General features: G+C 53.9%; 1 protein-coding gene across 1 annotated transcript in view; it reads left to right on the top strand.

Moving 5' to 3' along the window:
* aco2 (aconitase 2, mitochondrial) overlaps positions 1–16,463 on the top strand; it is an 88,957-nt gene that overhangs the window by 46,850 nt on the left and 25,644 nt on the right. The window contains exons 10-12 of the mRNA XM_038783590.1: positions 3,151–3,224; positions 6,345–6,456; positions 8,211–8,333. Coding sequence (XP_038639518.1) covers positions 3,151–3,224; positions 6,345–6,456; positions 8,211–8,333 — 309 coding nt within the window. The remainder of the gene's footprint in view (positions 1–3,150; positions 3,225–6,344; positions 6,457–8,210; positions 8,334–16,463) is intronic.

Below are 16,463 nucleotides of genomic sequence, written 5' to 3'. Positions count from 1 at the left end.
CAGATCCTTGTGGTACGCCACTCGTAACTGAACTCCATTCTGAACATTTCCCATCAACTACCACTCTCTGTCTTCTTTCAACCAGCCAATTTCTGATCCACATCTCTAAATCACCCTCAATCCCCAGCCTCCGTATTTTCTGCAATAGCCGACCGTGGGGAACCTTATCAAACGCTTTACTGAAATCCATATACACCACATCAACTGCTCTACCCTCGTCTACCTGTTCAGTCACCTTCTCAAAGAACTCGATAAGGTTTGTGAGGCATGACCTACCCTTCACAAAACCATGCTGACTATCCCTAATCATATTATTCCTATCTAGATGATTATAAATCGTATCTTTTATAATCCTCTCCAAGACTTTACCCACCACAGACGTTAGGCTCACCGGCCTATAGTTACCAGGGTTATCTCTACTCCCCTTCTTGAACAAAGGGACCACATTTGCTATCCTCCAGTCCTCTGGCACTATTCCTGTAGCCAATGATGACCTAAAAATCAAAGCCAAAGGCTCAGCAATCTCTTCCCTGGCTTCCCAGAGAATCCTAGGATAAATCCCATCCGGCCCCGGGGACTTATCTATTTTCACCTTGTCCAGAATTGCCAACACTTCTTCCCTACGCACCTCAATGCCATCTATTCTAATAGCCTAGGTCTCAGCATTCTCCTCCACAATATTATCTTTTTCTTGAGTGAATACTGACGAAAAGTATTCATTTAGTATCTCGCTTATCTCCTCAGCCTCCACACACAACTTCCCACCACTGTCCTTGACAGGCCCTACTCTTACCCTAGTCATTCTTTTATTCCTGACATACCTATAGAAAGCTTTTGGGTTTTCCTTGATCCTACCTGCCAAAGACTTCTCATGTCCCCTCCTTGCTCGTCTCAGCTCTCTCTTTAGATCCTTCCTCGCTTGCTTGTAACTATCAAGCGCCCCAACTGAAACTTCACGCCTCATCTTCACATAGGCCTCCTTCTTCCTCTTAACAAGAGATTCCACTTCTTTGGTAAACCACGGTTCCCTCGCTCGACCCCTTCCTCCCTGCCTGACTGGTACGTACTTATCAAGAACATGCAATAGCTGTTCCTTGAACAAGCTCCACATATCCAGTGTGCCCAACCCTTGCAGCCTACTTCTCCAACCAACACATCCTAAGTCATGTCTAATGGCATCATAATTGCCCTTCCCCCAGCTATAACTCTTGCCCTGCGGGGTATACTTATCCCTTTCCATCACTAATGTAGAGGTCACCGAATTGTGGTCACTGTTTCCAAAGTGCTCACCTACCTCCAGATCTAACACCTGGCCTGGTTCATTACACAAAACCAAATCCAATGTGGCCTCGCCTCTTGTTGGCCTGTCAACATATTGTGTCAGGAAACCCTCCTGCATACATTGTACAAAGAATGACCCATCTAATGTACTCGAACTATATCTTTTCCAGTCAATATTTGGAAAGTTAAAGTCTCCCATAACAACTACCCTGTTACTTTCGCTCTTTTCCAGAATCATCTTCGCCATCCTTTCCTCTACATCCCTAGAACTATTAGGTGGCCTATAGAAAACTCCCAACAGGGTGACCTCTCCTTTTCTGTTTCTAACCTCAGCCCATACTACCTCAGAAGAAGAGTCCCCATCTAGCATCCTTTCCGCCACTGTAATACTGTCCCTGACTAGCAGCGCCACACCTCCTCCTCTTTTGCCCCCTTCTCTGAGCTTACTAAAACACCTAAACCCCGGAACCTGCAACAACCATTCCTGTCCCTGCTCTATCCATGTCTCTGAAATGGCCACAACATCGAAGTCCCAGGTACCAACCCATGCTGCCAGTTCCCCTACCTTATTTTGTATACTCCTGGCATTGAAGTAGACACACTTCAAACCACCTACCTGAACACTGGCACCCTCCTGCAAAGTCAAACCTGTGCTCCTGACCTCTATACTCTCAATTTCCCGTACCCCAAAACTACAATCCAGGTTCCCATGCCCCTGCTGAATTAGTTTAAACCCCCCCCAAAGAGCACTAACAAATCTCCCCCCCAGGATATTGGTGCCCCTCAGGTTCAGATGTAGACCATCCTGTCTATAGAGGTCCCACCTTCCCCAGAAAGAGCCCCAGTTATCCAGAAATCTGAATCCCTCCCGCCTGCACCATCCCTGTAGCCACGTGTTTAATTGCTCTCTCTCCCTATTCCTCATCTCACTATCACGTGGCACGGGCAACAACCCAGAGATAACAACTCTGTTTGTTCTCGCGCTGAGCTTCCATCCTAGCTCCCTAAAGGCCTGCCTGACATCCTTGTTCCCTTACAGCAGATTTTTTTTGTCAATTGTAAGCCTGGTAGTGCATCTTGTGCATTGATGGGTTAGGGTCCGAGAATCCCAACAATTTGCAGTTTGTAAGACTGAGGGAAGGCTACTAAACCACAGGAGTGATAACGCTGACCAGTTGGCATCTTTTATGTTAAAATAAACTTCAATTTAAACACCGAATCAATCACATTAGCAACAAAGTAATATCTTCCCAGTTAACAGTTCTTAAATTAAAGGAAAGATAAACTAGGGCAACACAGTGGCGCAAGTGGTTAGCACAGCTGCCTCACGGCGCCGAGGTCCCAGGTTCGATCCCAGCTCTGGGTCACTGTCCGTGTGGAGTTGCACATTCTCCCCGTGTCTGCGTGGGTTTCGCCCCCACAACCCAAAGATGTGCAGGGTAGGTGGATTGGCCACGCTAAATTGCCCCTTTAATTGGAAAAAAATTTATAGGGTACTCTAAATTTTTTTTAAAAAAAGGAAAAATAAACTACCTCACTATCTACACCTGCCACCTGAGAGATTTGCCTTTGAGAGGACTGTCGAATTCATAATTTTGGTTCTTTCACGATCTGCTGAGATTGTGCCACAAATGGGTAGGATGAAAGTTGTTGAGCTTTCTGTCTTGAGAGCCATCAGGTTTCACTGCTTCAGATAATGTTGGCCCGTTGCTCTGAGGAGGTGCAATAGACAGATGGATTGGAGGAGAAGCAGGCCACCCCCCACCGCACGCACGCACGCACGCACACACACGCACACACACGCACACACACACACACACACACACACACACACCCCTCCAGATCTAACTCATCTTTCTGTCTTCACAGGCCAAAACCCTGAGGGACTTCGGTGGGATTGTCCTCGCTAATGCGTGTGGGCCCTGCATTGGACAGTGGGACAGGTAGAGACCTTCCACTTCAATTTTCCACATCAAAAACGAACCTATCTTCCCTCAAAGAAAAGAGCCGTGTCTGGTACTTGTGTGATGTTGCACTGAACAGATCGGCAATTTGGTGTTTGATAGTTCTAAAGTGTAATTTTTATGAGTTGAGGTTTGTGGACTAAGTTATTGTGGCTTCCAGAACTGAAATGTCCCACGGACAATTCTTGATTGAGGCTTGGATGGCAGCGGACATCAATATTGGCTCAAGTCTCCCTGGGACAGGAATGTGGGGATTAGGAAATCGCCTCAGTTTTTCAATGTTGATCCCTTTCCAATGATACCTACTCAATGTACACTGGGAATGGTAGCATGTGGTTATGTTAGAGGATTAGTAATCCAGGGGCCTATAATATTCCAGAGACATCAGTTCAAATCCTACCATAGCAACTGGGAATTTTAAATTCAGTTAATTCAACAAATCACAACTTAAAAAGCTATCATCAGAATGGTGACCATGAAATGGCTGGATTTTTCCTCACAACACTTGAGAAACGTTTAGATGAGCGCCCTAGCGTACAAGGCTATGGGTAAAGTGCTGGAAAATGGGATAAGATAGGCCCTTGATGGCTGGCACAGACTCGCTGTGCTACAAGCCCAATGCCTGGGCGATACAGTGGTTAGCACTGCTGCCTCACAGCTCCAGGGACTTGGGTGACTGTCTACGCGGAGTCTACATGTTCTCCCCGTGTCTGCGTGGGTTTCGTCCGGGTGCTCCGGTTTCCTCCCACAGTTCAAAGGTGTGCGGGTTAGGAGGATTGGTCACGTTAAATTGCCCTGTAGTGTCAGACATAGGTGGGGTTGCTGGGTTATGGGGATAGGGTGGAGGTGTGGGCCTAGGTAGGGTGCTCTTTCAGGGGCCGTTGTAGACTTGATAGGCCAAATGGCCTCCTTTTGCACTGTACCTTTTTATGATGATTCTATAAACCGGAGCACTCGGAGGAAATGGATGCAGAAACTGGGGATGGGTCCTTTCACAGTCAAGTCACCTGCTAACACTTGCTAGCTGGACTCCCTTATAAAGAGCCATTGCTCAAAATTTCTTTGAAGTGAGTGGCGCAGTTTTTAACACTGCTGCCTCATATTGAGCAAATGAAAGGGGACTTCCGTAGGTGGGATGTGCTCCGGCTGCCACTGGCAGGGTGGGTACAGACTGTGACGAACACAGTCCTCCCGAGATTGCTGTTTGTGTTTCAGTGTTTTCCAATCTTCATCCCCAAGGCAGATTTTAGCAAGATGAATGCGACGATCTCGGATTTTATATCGGCCGGGAAAGCCCCGAGGGTGAAGAAGGTCCTTCTTGAACAGGGGCGCGGGGACAGGAGCGTGGCCCTTCCGAACTTTATTAATTACTACAGGCCAGCTAATATATCGATGGTTAGGAAATGGGTAGTGGGGGAGGGATCGGTGTGGGAGCGAGTGGAGGCGGCATCTTGCAAGGGCATGAGTCTGAAAGGCTTTGTTAACGGCACCTCTGCCGTTCTCGCCGGCGCGATACTCCACAAGCCTAGTGGTAGCCCTGAGAGAGTGGGGGCACTGGAGGCAGCATATGAGACTGTAGTGTGGTCACCGATCTGTGACAATCACCGGTTCATTCCGGGGGGGGAGGGGGCTGGTTGGGGGCTTCAGGAGGTGGCTGTGGGCAGGGATTGAGAGATTTGAGGACCTCGTCATTGAGGAGGCCTTCCCGAGCCTGGGGGAGCCACGGGAGGGGCTTTGAGTTATCGGGTGGGAATGGATTTCAGTACCTGCAGGTACGAGATTTTGTTCGGAGGCAGGTCCCGAGCTTCCTCGCCTCCATCTAAGGGGGCTTCAGGATGGTATTGTCTAAAACAGGGGAGAGAAGGATTTCCAACACTCCAAATATTCCCACTTCTGGACTCGGATTCACCCTCCCTTCCAGCACCTCTGACATGACATCTGAAAATCCCTGCCAGAATCCCCTCCGCCTCGGAGGGAGGAGAGAGGCCGAGGGGGGGGGAGAGGCCGACGTTTTGGCCTTTGCCTCCCTGGTGATCCGGGGATGGATTTTGCTGGGTTGGAGGGACTCGGAGCCTCCAAAGTCGGGGGTGTGGGTCCGTGACATGGTAGGGTTTCTTAAGCTAGAGAAAATTAAGTTCGCCTTAAGGGGTTCGTTACAGGGGTTCGCTCTGAGGTGGCAGCGACTTCTTCAAGGAAAATTGACTTGTCAGCAGGAGGGGGTGGGGGGGCAGGGGAGGCATGGAAGGGACAGATAAGGGCAGGGAATCTAATGTATGGGTAGTTAAGGAGGAGTTGGGTGTGTTATTGCAGGGTCCTTGTGTGTGCCAGATCTCTCTGTTTAAAATGTTAAAAGTGCTAAAATTATAAATGTCTAAATAAAATATTTTCTAAAAAATAAAACACTGCTGCCTCCCGGCCCTGGGTCACTGTGCGTCTGGAGTTTTCACATTCTCCCCGTGTCTGTGTGGGAGTCCCTCCCACAGGCCAAAGATGTGCAGGCTAGGTGGATTGGCCATGCTAAATTGCCCCTTAATTGGGGGGGGGGGGGGGGGGGGGTAGCCGTCTCTGCGAGTTGGTGGTGTCAGGAAACGAGGGGATGGAAGAGAAACCGAAGCTCAGCTCAGCTCGAGATAACTGGGTGGCTGAGCAACCCGAGAGGGGCCTCTTACTCTATGATGGTGCAGGTGTGCCCCGTTTTCCAGAAGATGGCAAAATGTTAATTTTAATACAAACTGTGCTATCTGACTACGACCTTGATAACAAGAGTAAGATTGTAAGTCCCTGCCCCCTATCCCTCGCGCTGGCAGTGAAGTTGATTTACTGTAAAGTAACAGTGGACAGCACTATGGGCTGGCAAACATGAGCAGTGGAGTGGAGACTCCTTTGAAGGGATGGAGAAATTGAGGGATTAACTCCATAAAAGCTGTTGGTTACCTCACTTGATGGTAACGTTGCCGTGGGCCTGGTTATTAAGCTTTGATGGGTACCATTTCCGATCACTGACTCGATTGACCTTGAATAATATTTACAAGCTGCCATCACGCCTCTTCCTGAGTGCGACTCATTTTTGCCTTTGTTGTTTCTGAATTTCCACTCCAGGCAGGACGTTAAGAAAGGTGAAAAGAACACCATTGTGACTTCCTACAACAGAAACTTCACCGGGCGCAATGATGCCAACCCCGCCACACACGCCTTCGTCACATCCCCCGAGGTAAAATACACACGGGAGCCGCTCCGAGGTTGAATTTGTCGTTTCCAAGAAACCTCGAAGAGAGGCTGTCGCGATGTACCCGTGACTATTGGCATTGACACGTTTTAGTGAGGAGGCTGGCAAAGAGAACTGAGATTGTGGGGGCAGACACATGTGTACAATCTACTGAGTGGGCAGAGGATTGACACGAACGCCCTGCTTCTGTGCTGCAGATTCTGTGTGCTAATGCCGTTTGGCTGTGTGCACTGGGGGGGGAAATGTATCCAAACGGCACAGGGGTAGGGGGTGGAATCTTGTCAATTTTGGGACTTGCCTTCAGCCATTCAGCTGTTTGGAGTCAGACACAATTGTGGATTCCAGGGGATACAGTGAAGAGATGGACGATTTGACTGCAGCAGCAATGTGCTGTTTGTTCCCGGATTGGCACTGGCTGCTGCTGTCGTGTGGTCCAGCAACCGGGGCAGAATTTTGTGATTTTTCCCACCCCCAATACTCCCCCATTTCAATCTGGGCACACCCACAATCCAGCGGATGGCCAGTCCGCTGCCTGTTTGCTGGCCCCCTACCCCTCTGAAATTTTCGGGGAGGGATGCAGGGGATGCATTTGGTGGCCTGCTGGCAGCAGTATTTTTCCCGTGGGGGGGGGGCCGGTGCCACCCATTCCATGACCGCTTAAGTTACGCAAGCTGTTGTCAGGCAAGAGTTAATTTACGGAGCCCCCAGAACCGTTGTAGGCACACCCCCCCCTTCCCCCTCTTTAAGCCTCTCTCCAGGTCTCTTGAACCCACACCCTTGCCAAGACCCCCCAAGCAGCACAGTGGGTAGCACTGTTGCCTCACAGCACCAGGGTCCCAGGTTCGATTCCCAGCTTGGGTCACTGTCTGTGCAGAATCTGCACGTTCTCCCCGTGTCTGCGTGGGTTTCCTCCGGGCGCTCCGGTTTCCTCCCGCAAGTCCCGAAAGACGTGCTGTTGGCCGAATTGGACATTCTGAATTCTCCCTCTGTGTAACCAAACAGGCGCCGGAGTATGTCGACGAGGGGATTTTCACGGTAACTTCATTGTAGTGTTAATGTAAGCCTATTGGTGACAATAAAGATTATTTATTAGATTAGAAGCCCCAGATTTATTTGGCTTCCTTGGCCTGGTGGTAATCCCAGCAGTGGCCACCGTTCCTGACTGGCGCTGCTGCTGAGTCTACAGAGCTGCCGGCCAATCCTATTGGCTACTGAGGTAGGGTGGAAGTCTTGCCTGAAAAGAACGAATGATGCCCCCCAGTGTTAAATTGCTGTGGAGCAGGATTCCGAGACGTGAAAGGGCTTCCCCACTGTGGAGTACACCAGGGTACTCTATAAAGGCCAGCCCCTCACATGCTGATAGCCTCCAGCATTTTCAATCTCTATGTTATGGTACTGAACAGATTAATGTATTATCTGTGTGGGGTTTGCACTTTCTGCCCTTGTCTGTGTGGATCTCACCCCGACAACCCAAAGATGTGCAGAGTACCAAAAGAGAAAATGCTGGAAAATCTCAGCAGGTCTGGCAGCATCTGTAGGCAGAGAAAAGAGCGAACGTTTCGAGGCCAGACGACCCTTTGTCGAAGCAGAGTAGGTGGATTGGCCACACGACATTGCCCCTCAAAAAAAAAAGGATTCATGTATAAATCTAGTGCCCCCAAGTAGCACTAAATTCCAGTGGAATCCTGTGGGAATTGTACAGAAGCTGCAGTCCGCTTGATATGGTTTTATCTTCCTAGATCGTCACTGCCTTTGCCATCGCCGGAACCTTGAAATTCGACCCCGAGCGAGACTCGCTGACTGGAAGTGATGGGAAGAGCTTCAAACTAAACCCACCAAACGCTGATGAGCTGCCCAGCAAGGTACGTGTCACTGCGACAGGCAGGCTAGCAACCAGCATCACAGCCAGGTACGTGTCACTCCGACAGGCAGGCTAGCAACCAGCATCACAGCCAGGTACGTGTCACTGCAACAGGCAGGCTAACAACCAGCATCACAGCCAGGTACGTGTCACTGAGACAGGCAGGCTAGCATCCAGCATCACAGCCAGGTACGTGTCACTGAGACAGGCAGGCTAGACCCGCATCACAGCCAGGTACGTGTCACTGAGACAGGCAGGCTAGCATCCAGCATCACAGCCAGGTACGTGTCACTGAGACAGGCAGGCTAGACCCGCATCACAGCCAGGTACGTGTCACTGAGACAGGCAGGCTAGCATCCAGCATCACAGCCAGGTACGTGTCACTGTGACAGGCAGGCTAGCATCCAGCATCACAGCCAGGTACGTGTCACTGCGACAGGCAGGCTAGCATCCAGCATCACAGCCAGGTACGTGTCACTGTGACAGGCAGGCTAGCATCCAGCATCACAGCCAGGTACGTGTCACTGAGACAGGCAGGCTAGACCCGCATCACAGCCAGGTACGTGTCACTGAGACAGGCAGGCTAGCATCCAGCATCGCAGCCAGGTACGTGTCACTGAGACAGGCAGGCTAGACCCGCATCACAGCCAGGTACGTGTCACTGAGACAGGCAGGCTAGACCAGCATCACAGCCAGGTACGTGTCACTGAGACAGGCAGGCTAGCATCCAGCATCACAGCCAGGTACGTGTCACTGAGACAGGCAGGCTAGACCCGCATCACAGCCAGGTACGTGTCACTGAGACAGGCAGGCTAGACCCGCATCACAGCCAGGTACGTGTCACTGAGACAGGCAGGCTAGACCCGCATCACAGCCAGGTACGTGTCACTGAGACAGGCAGGCTAGACCAGCATCACAGCCAGGTACGTGTCACTGAGACAGGCAGGCTAGCATCCAGCATCACAGCCAGGTACGGGTCACTGCGACAGGCAGGCTAGACCAGCATCACAGCCAGGTATGTGTCACTGAGACAGGCAGGCTAGACCCGCATCACAGCCAGGTACGTGTCACTGGGACAGGCAGGCTAGACCCGCATCACAGCCAGGTACGTGTCACTGAGACAGGCAGGCTAGCATCCAGCATCACAGCCAGGTACGTGTCACTGAGACAGGCAGGCTAGACCAGCATCACAGCCAGGTACGTGTCACTGAGACAGGCAGGCTAGACCAGCATCACAGCCAGGTACGTGTCACTGAGACAGGCAGGCTAACAACCAGCATCACAGCCAGGTACGTGTCACTGAGACAGGCAGGCTAGACCAGCATCACAGCCAGGTACGTGTCACTGAGACAGGCAGGCTAGACCCGCATCACAGCCAGGTACGTGTCACTGAGACAGGCAGGCTAGACCCGCATCACAGCCAGGTACGTGTCACTGAGACAGGCAGGCTAGCATCCAGCATCACAGCCAGGTACGTGTCACTGAGACAGGCAGGCTAGCATCCAGCATCACAGCCAGGTACGTGTCACTGCGACAGGCAGGCTAGACCAGCATCACAGCCAGGTACGTGTCACTGAGACAGGCAGGCTAGACCAGCATCACAGCCAGGTACGTGTCACTGAGACAGGCAGGCTAGACCCGCATCACAGCCAGGTACGTGTCACTGAGACAGGCAGGCTAGACCCGCATCACAGCCAGGTACGTGTCACTGAGACAGGCAGGCTAGCATCCAGCATCACAGCCAGGTACGTGTCACTGAGACAGGCAGGCTAGCATCCAGCATCACAGCCAGGTACGTGTCACTGAGACAGGCAGGCTAGCATCACAGCCAGGTACGTGTCACTGAGACAGGCAGGCTAGACCCGCATCACAGCCAGGTACGTGTCACTGCGACAGGCAGGCTAGCATCCAGCATCACAGCCAGGTACGTGTCACCGTGACAGGCAGGCTAGACCAGCATCACAGCCAGGTACGTGTCACTGAGACAGGCAGGCTAGCATCCAGCATCACAGCCAGGTACGTGTCACTGAGACAGGCAGGCTAGACCAGCATCACAGCCAGGTACGTGTCACTGTGACAGGCAGGCTAGCATCCAGCATCACAGCCAGGTACGTGTCACTGAGACAGGCAGGCTAGCATCCAGCATCACAGCCAGGTACGTGTCACTGAGACAGGCAGGCTAGACCAGCATCACAGCCAGGTACGTGACACTGCGACAGGCAGGCTAGCATCACAGCCAGGTACGTGTCACTGTGACAGGCAGGCTAGCATCCAGCATCACAGCCAGGTACGTGTCACTGAGACAGGCAGGCTAGCATCCAGCATCACAGCCAGGTACGTGTCACTGAGACAGGCAGGCTAGACCAGCATCACAGCCAGGTACGTGTCACTGTGACAGGCAGGCTAGCATCCAGCATCACAGCCAGGTACGTGTCACTGAGACAGGCAGGCTAGACCAGCATCACAGCCAGGTACGTGTCACTGTGACAGGCAGGCTAGCATCCAGCATCACAGCCAGGTACGTGTCACTGAGACAGGCAGGCTAGCATCCAGCATCACAGCCAGGTACGTGTCACTGAGATAGGCAGGCTAGACCAGCATCACAGCCAGGTACGTGTCACTGAGACAGGCAGGCTAGACCAGCATCACAGCCAGGTACGTGTCACTGAGATAGGCAGGCTAGACCAGCATCACAGCCAGGTACGTGTCACTGAGACAGGCAGGCTAGACCAGCATCACAGCCAGGTACGGGTCACTGCGACAGGCAGGCTAGCATCCAGCATCACAGCCAGGTACGTGTCACTGAGACAGGCAGGCTAGACCAGCATCACAGCCAGGTACGTGTCACTGCGACAGGCAGGCTAGACCCGCATCACAGCCAGGTACGTGTCACTGAGACAGGCAGGCTAGCATCCAGCATCACAGCCAGGTACGTGTCACTGAGACAGGCAGGCTAGACCAGCATCACAGCCAGGTACGTGTCACTGGGACAGGCAGGCTAGACCAGCATCACAGCCAGGTACGTGTCACTGTGACAGGCAGGCTAGACCCGCATCACAGCCAGGTACGTGTCACTGAGACAGGCAGGCTAGCAGCCAGCATCACAGCCAGGTACGTGTCACTGAGACAGGCAGGCTAGACCAGCATCACAGCCAGGTACGTGTCACTGAGACAGGCAGGCTAGACCAGCATCACAGCCAGGTACGTGTCACTGCGACAGGCAGGCTAGCATCCAGCATCACAGCCAGGTACGTGTCACTGAGACAGGCAGGCTAGCAGCCAGCATCACAGCCAGGTACGTGTCACTGAGACAGGCAGGCTAGCATCCAGCATCACAGCCAGGTACGTGTCACTGAGACAGGCAGGCTAGACCCGCATCACAGCCAGGTACGTGTCACTGAGACAGGCAGGCTAGACCCGCATCACAGCCAGGTACGTGTCACTGAGACAGGCAGGCTAGACCCGCATCACAGCCAGGTACGTGTCACTGAGACAGGCAGGCTAGACCAGCATCACAGCCAGGTACGTGTCACTGAGACAGGCAGGCTAGACCAGCATCACAGCCAGGTACGTGTCACTGAGACAGGCAGGCTAGACCAGCATCACAGCCAGGTACGTGTCACTGAGACAGGCAGGCTAGCAACCAGCATCACAGCCAGGTACGTGTCACTGAGACAGGCAGGCTAGCATCACAGCCAGGTACGTGTCACTGAGACAGGCAGGCTAGACCAGCATCACAGCCAGGTACGTGTCACTGAGACAGGCAGGCTAGACCAGCATCACAGCCAGGTACGTGTCACTGAGACAGGCAGGCTAGACCAGCATCACAGCCAGGTACGTGTCACTGAGACAGGCAGGCTAACATCCAGCATCACAGCCAGGTACGTGTCACTGAGACAGGCAGGCTAGACCAGCATCACAGCCAGGTACGTGTCACTGAGACAGGCAGGCTAGCATCACAGCCAGGTACGTGTCACTGTGACAGGCAGGCTAGACCCGCATCACAGCCAGGTACGTGTCACTGAGACAGGCAGGCTAGCATCCAGCATCACAGCCAGGTACGTGTCACTGAGACAGGCAGGCTAGCATCCAGCATCACAGCCAGGTACGTGTCACTGAGACAGGCAGGCTAGACCAGCATCACAGCCAGGTACGCGTCACTGAGACAGGCAGGCTAGCATCCAGCATCACAGCCAGGTACGTGTCACTGAGACAGGCAGGCTAGCATCCAGCATCACAGCCAGGTACGTGTCACTGTGACAGGCAGGCTAGCATCCAGCATCACAGCCAGGTACGTGTCACTGAGACAGGCAGGCTAGACCCGCATCACAGCCAGGTACGTGTCACTGAGACAGGCAGGCTAGACCCGCATCACAGCCAGGTACGTGTCACAGCGACAGGCAGGCTAGCATCCAGCATCACAGCCAGGTACGTGTCCCTGAGACAGGCAGGCTAGCATCCAGCATCACAGCCAGGTACGTGTCACTGCGACAGGCAGGCTAGACCAGCATCACAGCCAGGTACGTGTCACTGAGACAGGCAGGCTAGCATCCAGCATCACAGCCAGGTACGTGTCACTGAGACAGGCAGGCTAGCAACCAGCATCACAGCCAGGTACGTGTCACTGAGACAGGCAGGCTAGCAACCAGCATCACAGCCAGGTACGTGTCACTGAGACAGGCAGGCTAGCAACCAGCATCACAGCCAGGTACGTGTCACTGAGACAGGCAGGCTAGACCAGCATCTCAGCCAGGTACGTGTCACTGAGACAGGCAGGCTAGCATCCAGCATCACAGCCAGGTACGTGTCACTGCGACAGGCAGGCTAGACCAGCATCACAGCCAGGTACGTGTCACTGAGACAGGCAGGCTAGACCAGCATCACAGCCAGGTACGTGTCACTGAGACAGGCAGGCTAGCATCCAGCATCACAGCCAGGTACGTGTCACTGAGACAGGCAGGCTAGACCAGCATCACAGCCAGGTACGTGTCACTGAGACAGGCAGGCTAGACCAGCATCACAGCCAGGTACGTGTCACTGAGACAGGCAGGCTAGACCAGCATCACAGCCAGGTACGTGTCACTGCGTCAGGCAGGCTAGACCCGCATCACAGCCAGGTACGTGTCACTGAGACAGGCAGGCTAGCATCCAGCATCACAGCCAGGTACGTGTCACTGAGACAGGCAGGCTAGCATCCAGCATCACAGCCAGGTACGTGTCACTGAGACAGGCAGGCTAGACCCGCATCACAGCCAGGTACGTGTCACTGAGACAGGCAGGCTAGCATCCAGCATCACAGCCAGGTACGTGTCACAGCGACAGGCAGGCTAGCATCCAGCATCACAGCCAGGTACGTGTCACTGAGACAGGCAGGCTAGCATCCAGCATCACAGCCAGGTACGTGTCACTGTGACAGGCAGGCTAGCATCCAGCATCACAGCCAGGTACGTGTCACTGCGACAGGCAGGCTAGCATCACAGCCAGGTACGTGTCACTGAGACAGGCAGGCTAGACCCGCATCACAGCCAGGTACGTGTCACTGAGACAGGCAGGCTAGCATCCAGCATCGCAGCCAGGTACGTGTCACTGAGACAGGCAGGCTAGACCAGCATCACAGCCAGGTACGTGTCACTGAGACAGGCAGGCTAGACCCGCATCACAGCCAGGTACGTGTCACTGCGACAGGCAGGCTAGACCCGCATCACAGCCAGGTACGTGTCACTGAGACAGGCAGGCTAGACCAGCATCACAGCCAGGTACGTGTCACTGAGACAGGCAGGCTAGCATCCAGCATCACAGCCAGGTACGTGTCACTGAGACAGGCAGGCTAGACCAGCATCACAGCCAGGTACGTGTCACTGAGACAGGCAGGCTAGACCAGCATCACAGCCAGGTACGTGTCACTGCGACAGGCAGGCTAGACCCGCATCACAGCCAGGTACGTGTCACTGAGACAGGCAGGCTAGACCCGCATCACAGCCAGGTACGTGTCACTGAGACAGGCAGGCTAGACCAGCATCACAGCCAGGTACGTGTCACTGAGACAGGCAGGCTAGACCAGCATCACAGCCAGGTACGTGTCACTGAGACAGGCAGGCTAGACCCGCATCACAGCCAGGTACGTGTCACTGCGACAGGCAGGCTAGACCCGCATCACAGCCAGGTACGTGTCACTGAGACAGGCAGGCTAGCATCCAGCATCACAGCCAGGTACGTGTCACTGAGACAGGCAGGCTAGACCCGCATCACAGCCAGGTACGTGTCACTGAGACAGGCAGGCTAGCATCCAGCATCACAGCCAGGTACGTGTCACTGAGACAGGCAGGCTAGACCAGCATCACAGCCAGGTACGTGTCACTGAGACAGGCAGGCTAGCATCCAGCATCACAGCAAGGTACGTGTCACTGAGACAGGCAGGCTAGACCCGCATCACAGCCAGGTACGTGTCACTGAGACAGGCAGGCTAGACCCGCATCACAGCCAGGTACGTGTCACTGAGACAGGCAGGCTAGACCAGCATCACAGCCAGGTACGTGTCACTGAGACAGGCAGGCTAGCATCCAGCATCACAGCCAGGTACGTGTCACTGAGACAGGCAGGCTAGCATCCAGCATCACAGCAAGGTACGTGTCACTGAGACAGGCAGGCTAGACCCGCATCACAGCCAGGTACGTGTCACTGAGACAGGCAGGCTAGACCCGCATCACAGCCAGGTACGTGTCACAGCGACAGGCAGGCTAGACCAGCATCACAGCCAGGTACGTGTCACTGAGACAGGCAGGCTAGACCAGCATCTCAGCCAGGTACGTGTCACTGCGACAGGCAGGCTAGACCCGCATCACAGCCAGGTACGTGTCACTGAGACAGGCAGGCTAACAACCAGCATCACAGCCAGGTACGGGTCACTGAGACAGGCAGGCTAGACCAGCATCACAGCCAGGTACGTGTCACTGAGACAGGCAGGCTAGCATCCAGCATCACAGCCAGGTACGTGTCACTGAGACAGGCAGGCTAGACCAGCATCACAGCCAGGTACGTGTCACTGAGACAGGCAGGCTAGACCCGCATCATAGCCAGGTACGTGTCACTGAGACAGGCAGGCTAGCAACCAGCATCACAGCCAGGTACGTGTCACTGAGACAGGCAGGCTAGCATCCAGCATCACAGCCAGGTACGTGTCACTGAGACAGGCAGGCTAGCATCCAGCATCACAGCCAGGTACGTGTCACTGAGACAGGCAGGCTAGCAACCAGCATCACAGCCAGGTACGTGTCACTGAGACAGGCAGGCTAGCATCCAGCATCACAGCCAGGTACGTGTCACTGAGACAGGCAGGCTAGCATCCAGCATCACAGCCAGGTACGTGTCACTGAGACAGGCTGGCTAGACCCGCATCACAGCCAGGTACGTGTCACTGAGACAGGCAGGCTAGACCAGCATCACAGCCAGGTACGTGTCACTGAGACAGGCAGGCTAGCATCCAGCATCACAGCCAGGTACATGTCACTGAGACAGGCAGGCTAGACCAGCATCACAGCCAGGTACGTGTCACTGAGACAGGCAGGCTAGACCAGCATCACAGCCAGGTACGTGTCACTGAGACAGGCAGGCTAGCATCACAGCCAGGTACGTGTCACTGAGACAGGCAGGCTAGCATCCAGCATCACAGCCAGGTACGTGTCACTGCGACAGGCAGGCTAGCATCCAGCATCACAGCCAGGTACGTGTCACTGAGACAGGCAGGCTAGCATCCAGCATCACAGCCAGGTACGTGTCACTGCGACAGGCAGGCTAGCATCCAGCATCACAGCCAGGTACGTGTCACTGAGACAGGCAGGCTAGCATCCAGCATCACAGCCAGGTACGTGTCACTGAGACAGGCAGGCTAGACCCGCATCACAGCCAGGTACGTGTCACTGAGACAGGCAGGCTAGACCCGCATCACAGCCAGGTACGTGTCACTGAGACAGGCAGGCTAGCATCCAGCATCACAGCCAGGTACGTGTCACTGAGACAGGCAGGCTAGCATCCAGCATCACAGCCAGGTACGTGTCACTGTGACAGGCAGGCTAGCATCCAGCATCACAGCCAGGTACGTGTCACTGAGACAGGCAGGCTAGACCAGCATCAC

The sequence above is a fragment of the Scyliorhinus canicula genome, chromosome 23 (assembly GCF_902713615.1).
Source record: "Scyliorhinus canicula chromosome 23, sScyCan1.1, whole genome shotgun sequence".
NCBI classification, from domain to species: Eukaryota; Metazoa; Chordata; class Chondrichthyes; order Carcharhiniformes; family Scyliorhinidae; genus Scyliorhinus; species Scyliorhinus canicula.
This window is presented reverse-complemented; position numbering and strand designations above follow the sequence as displayed.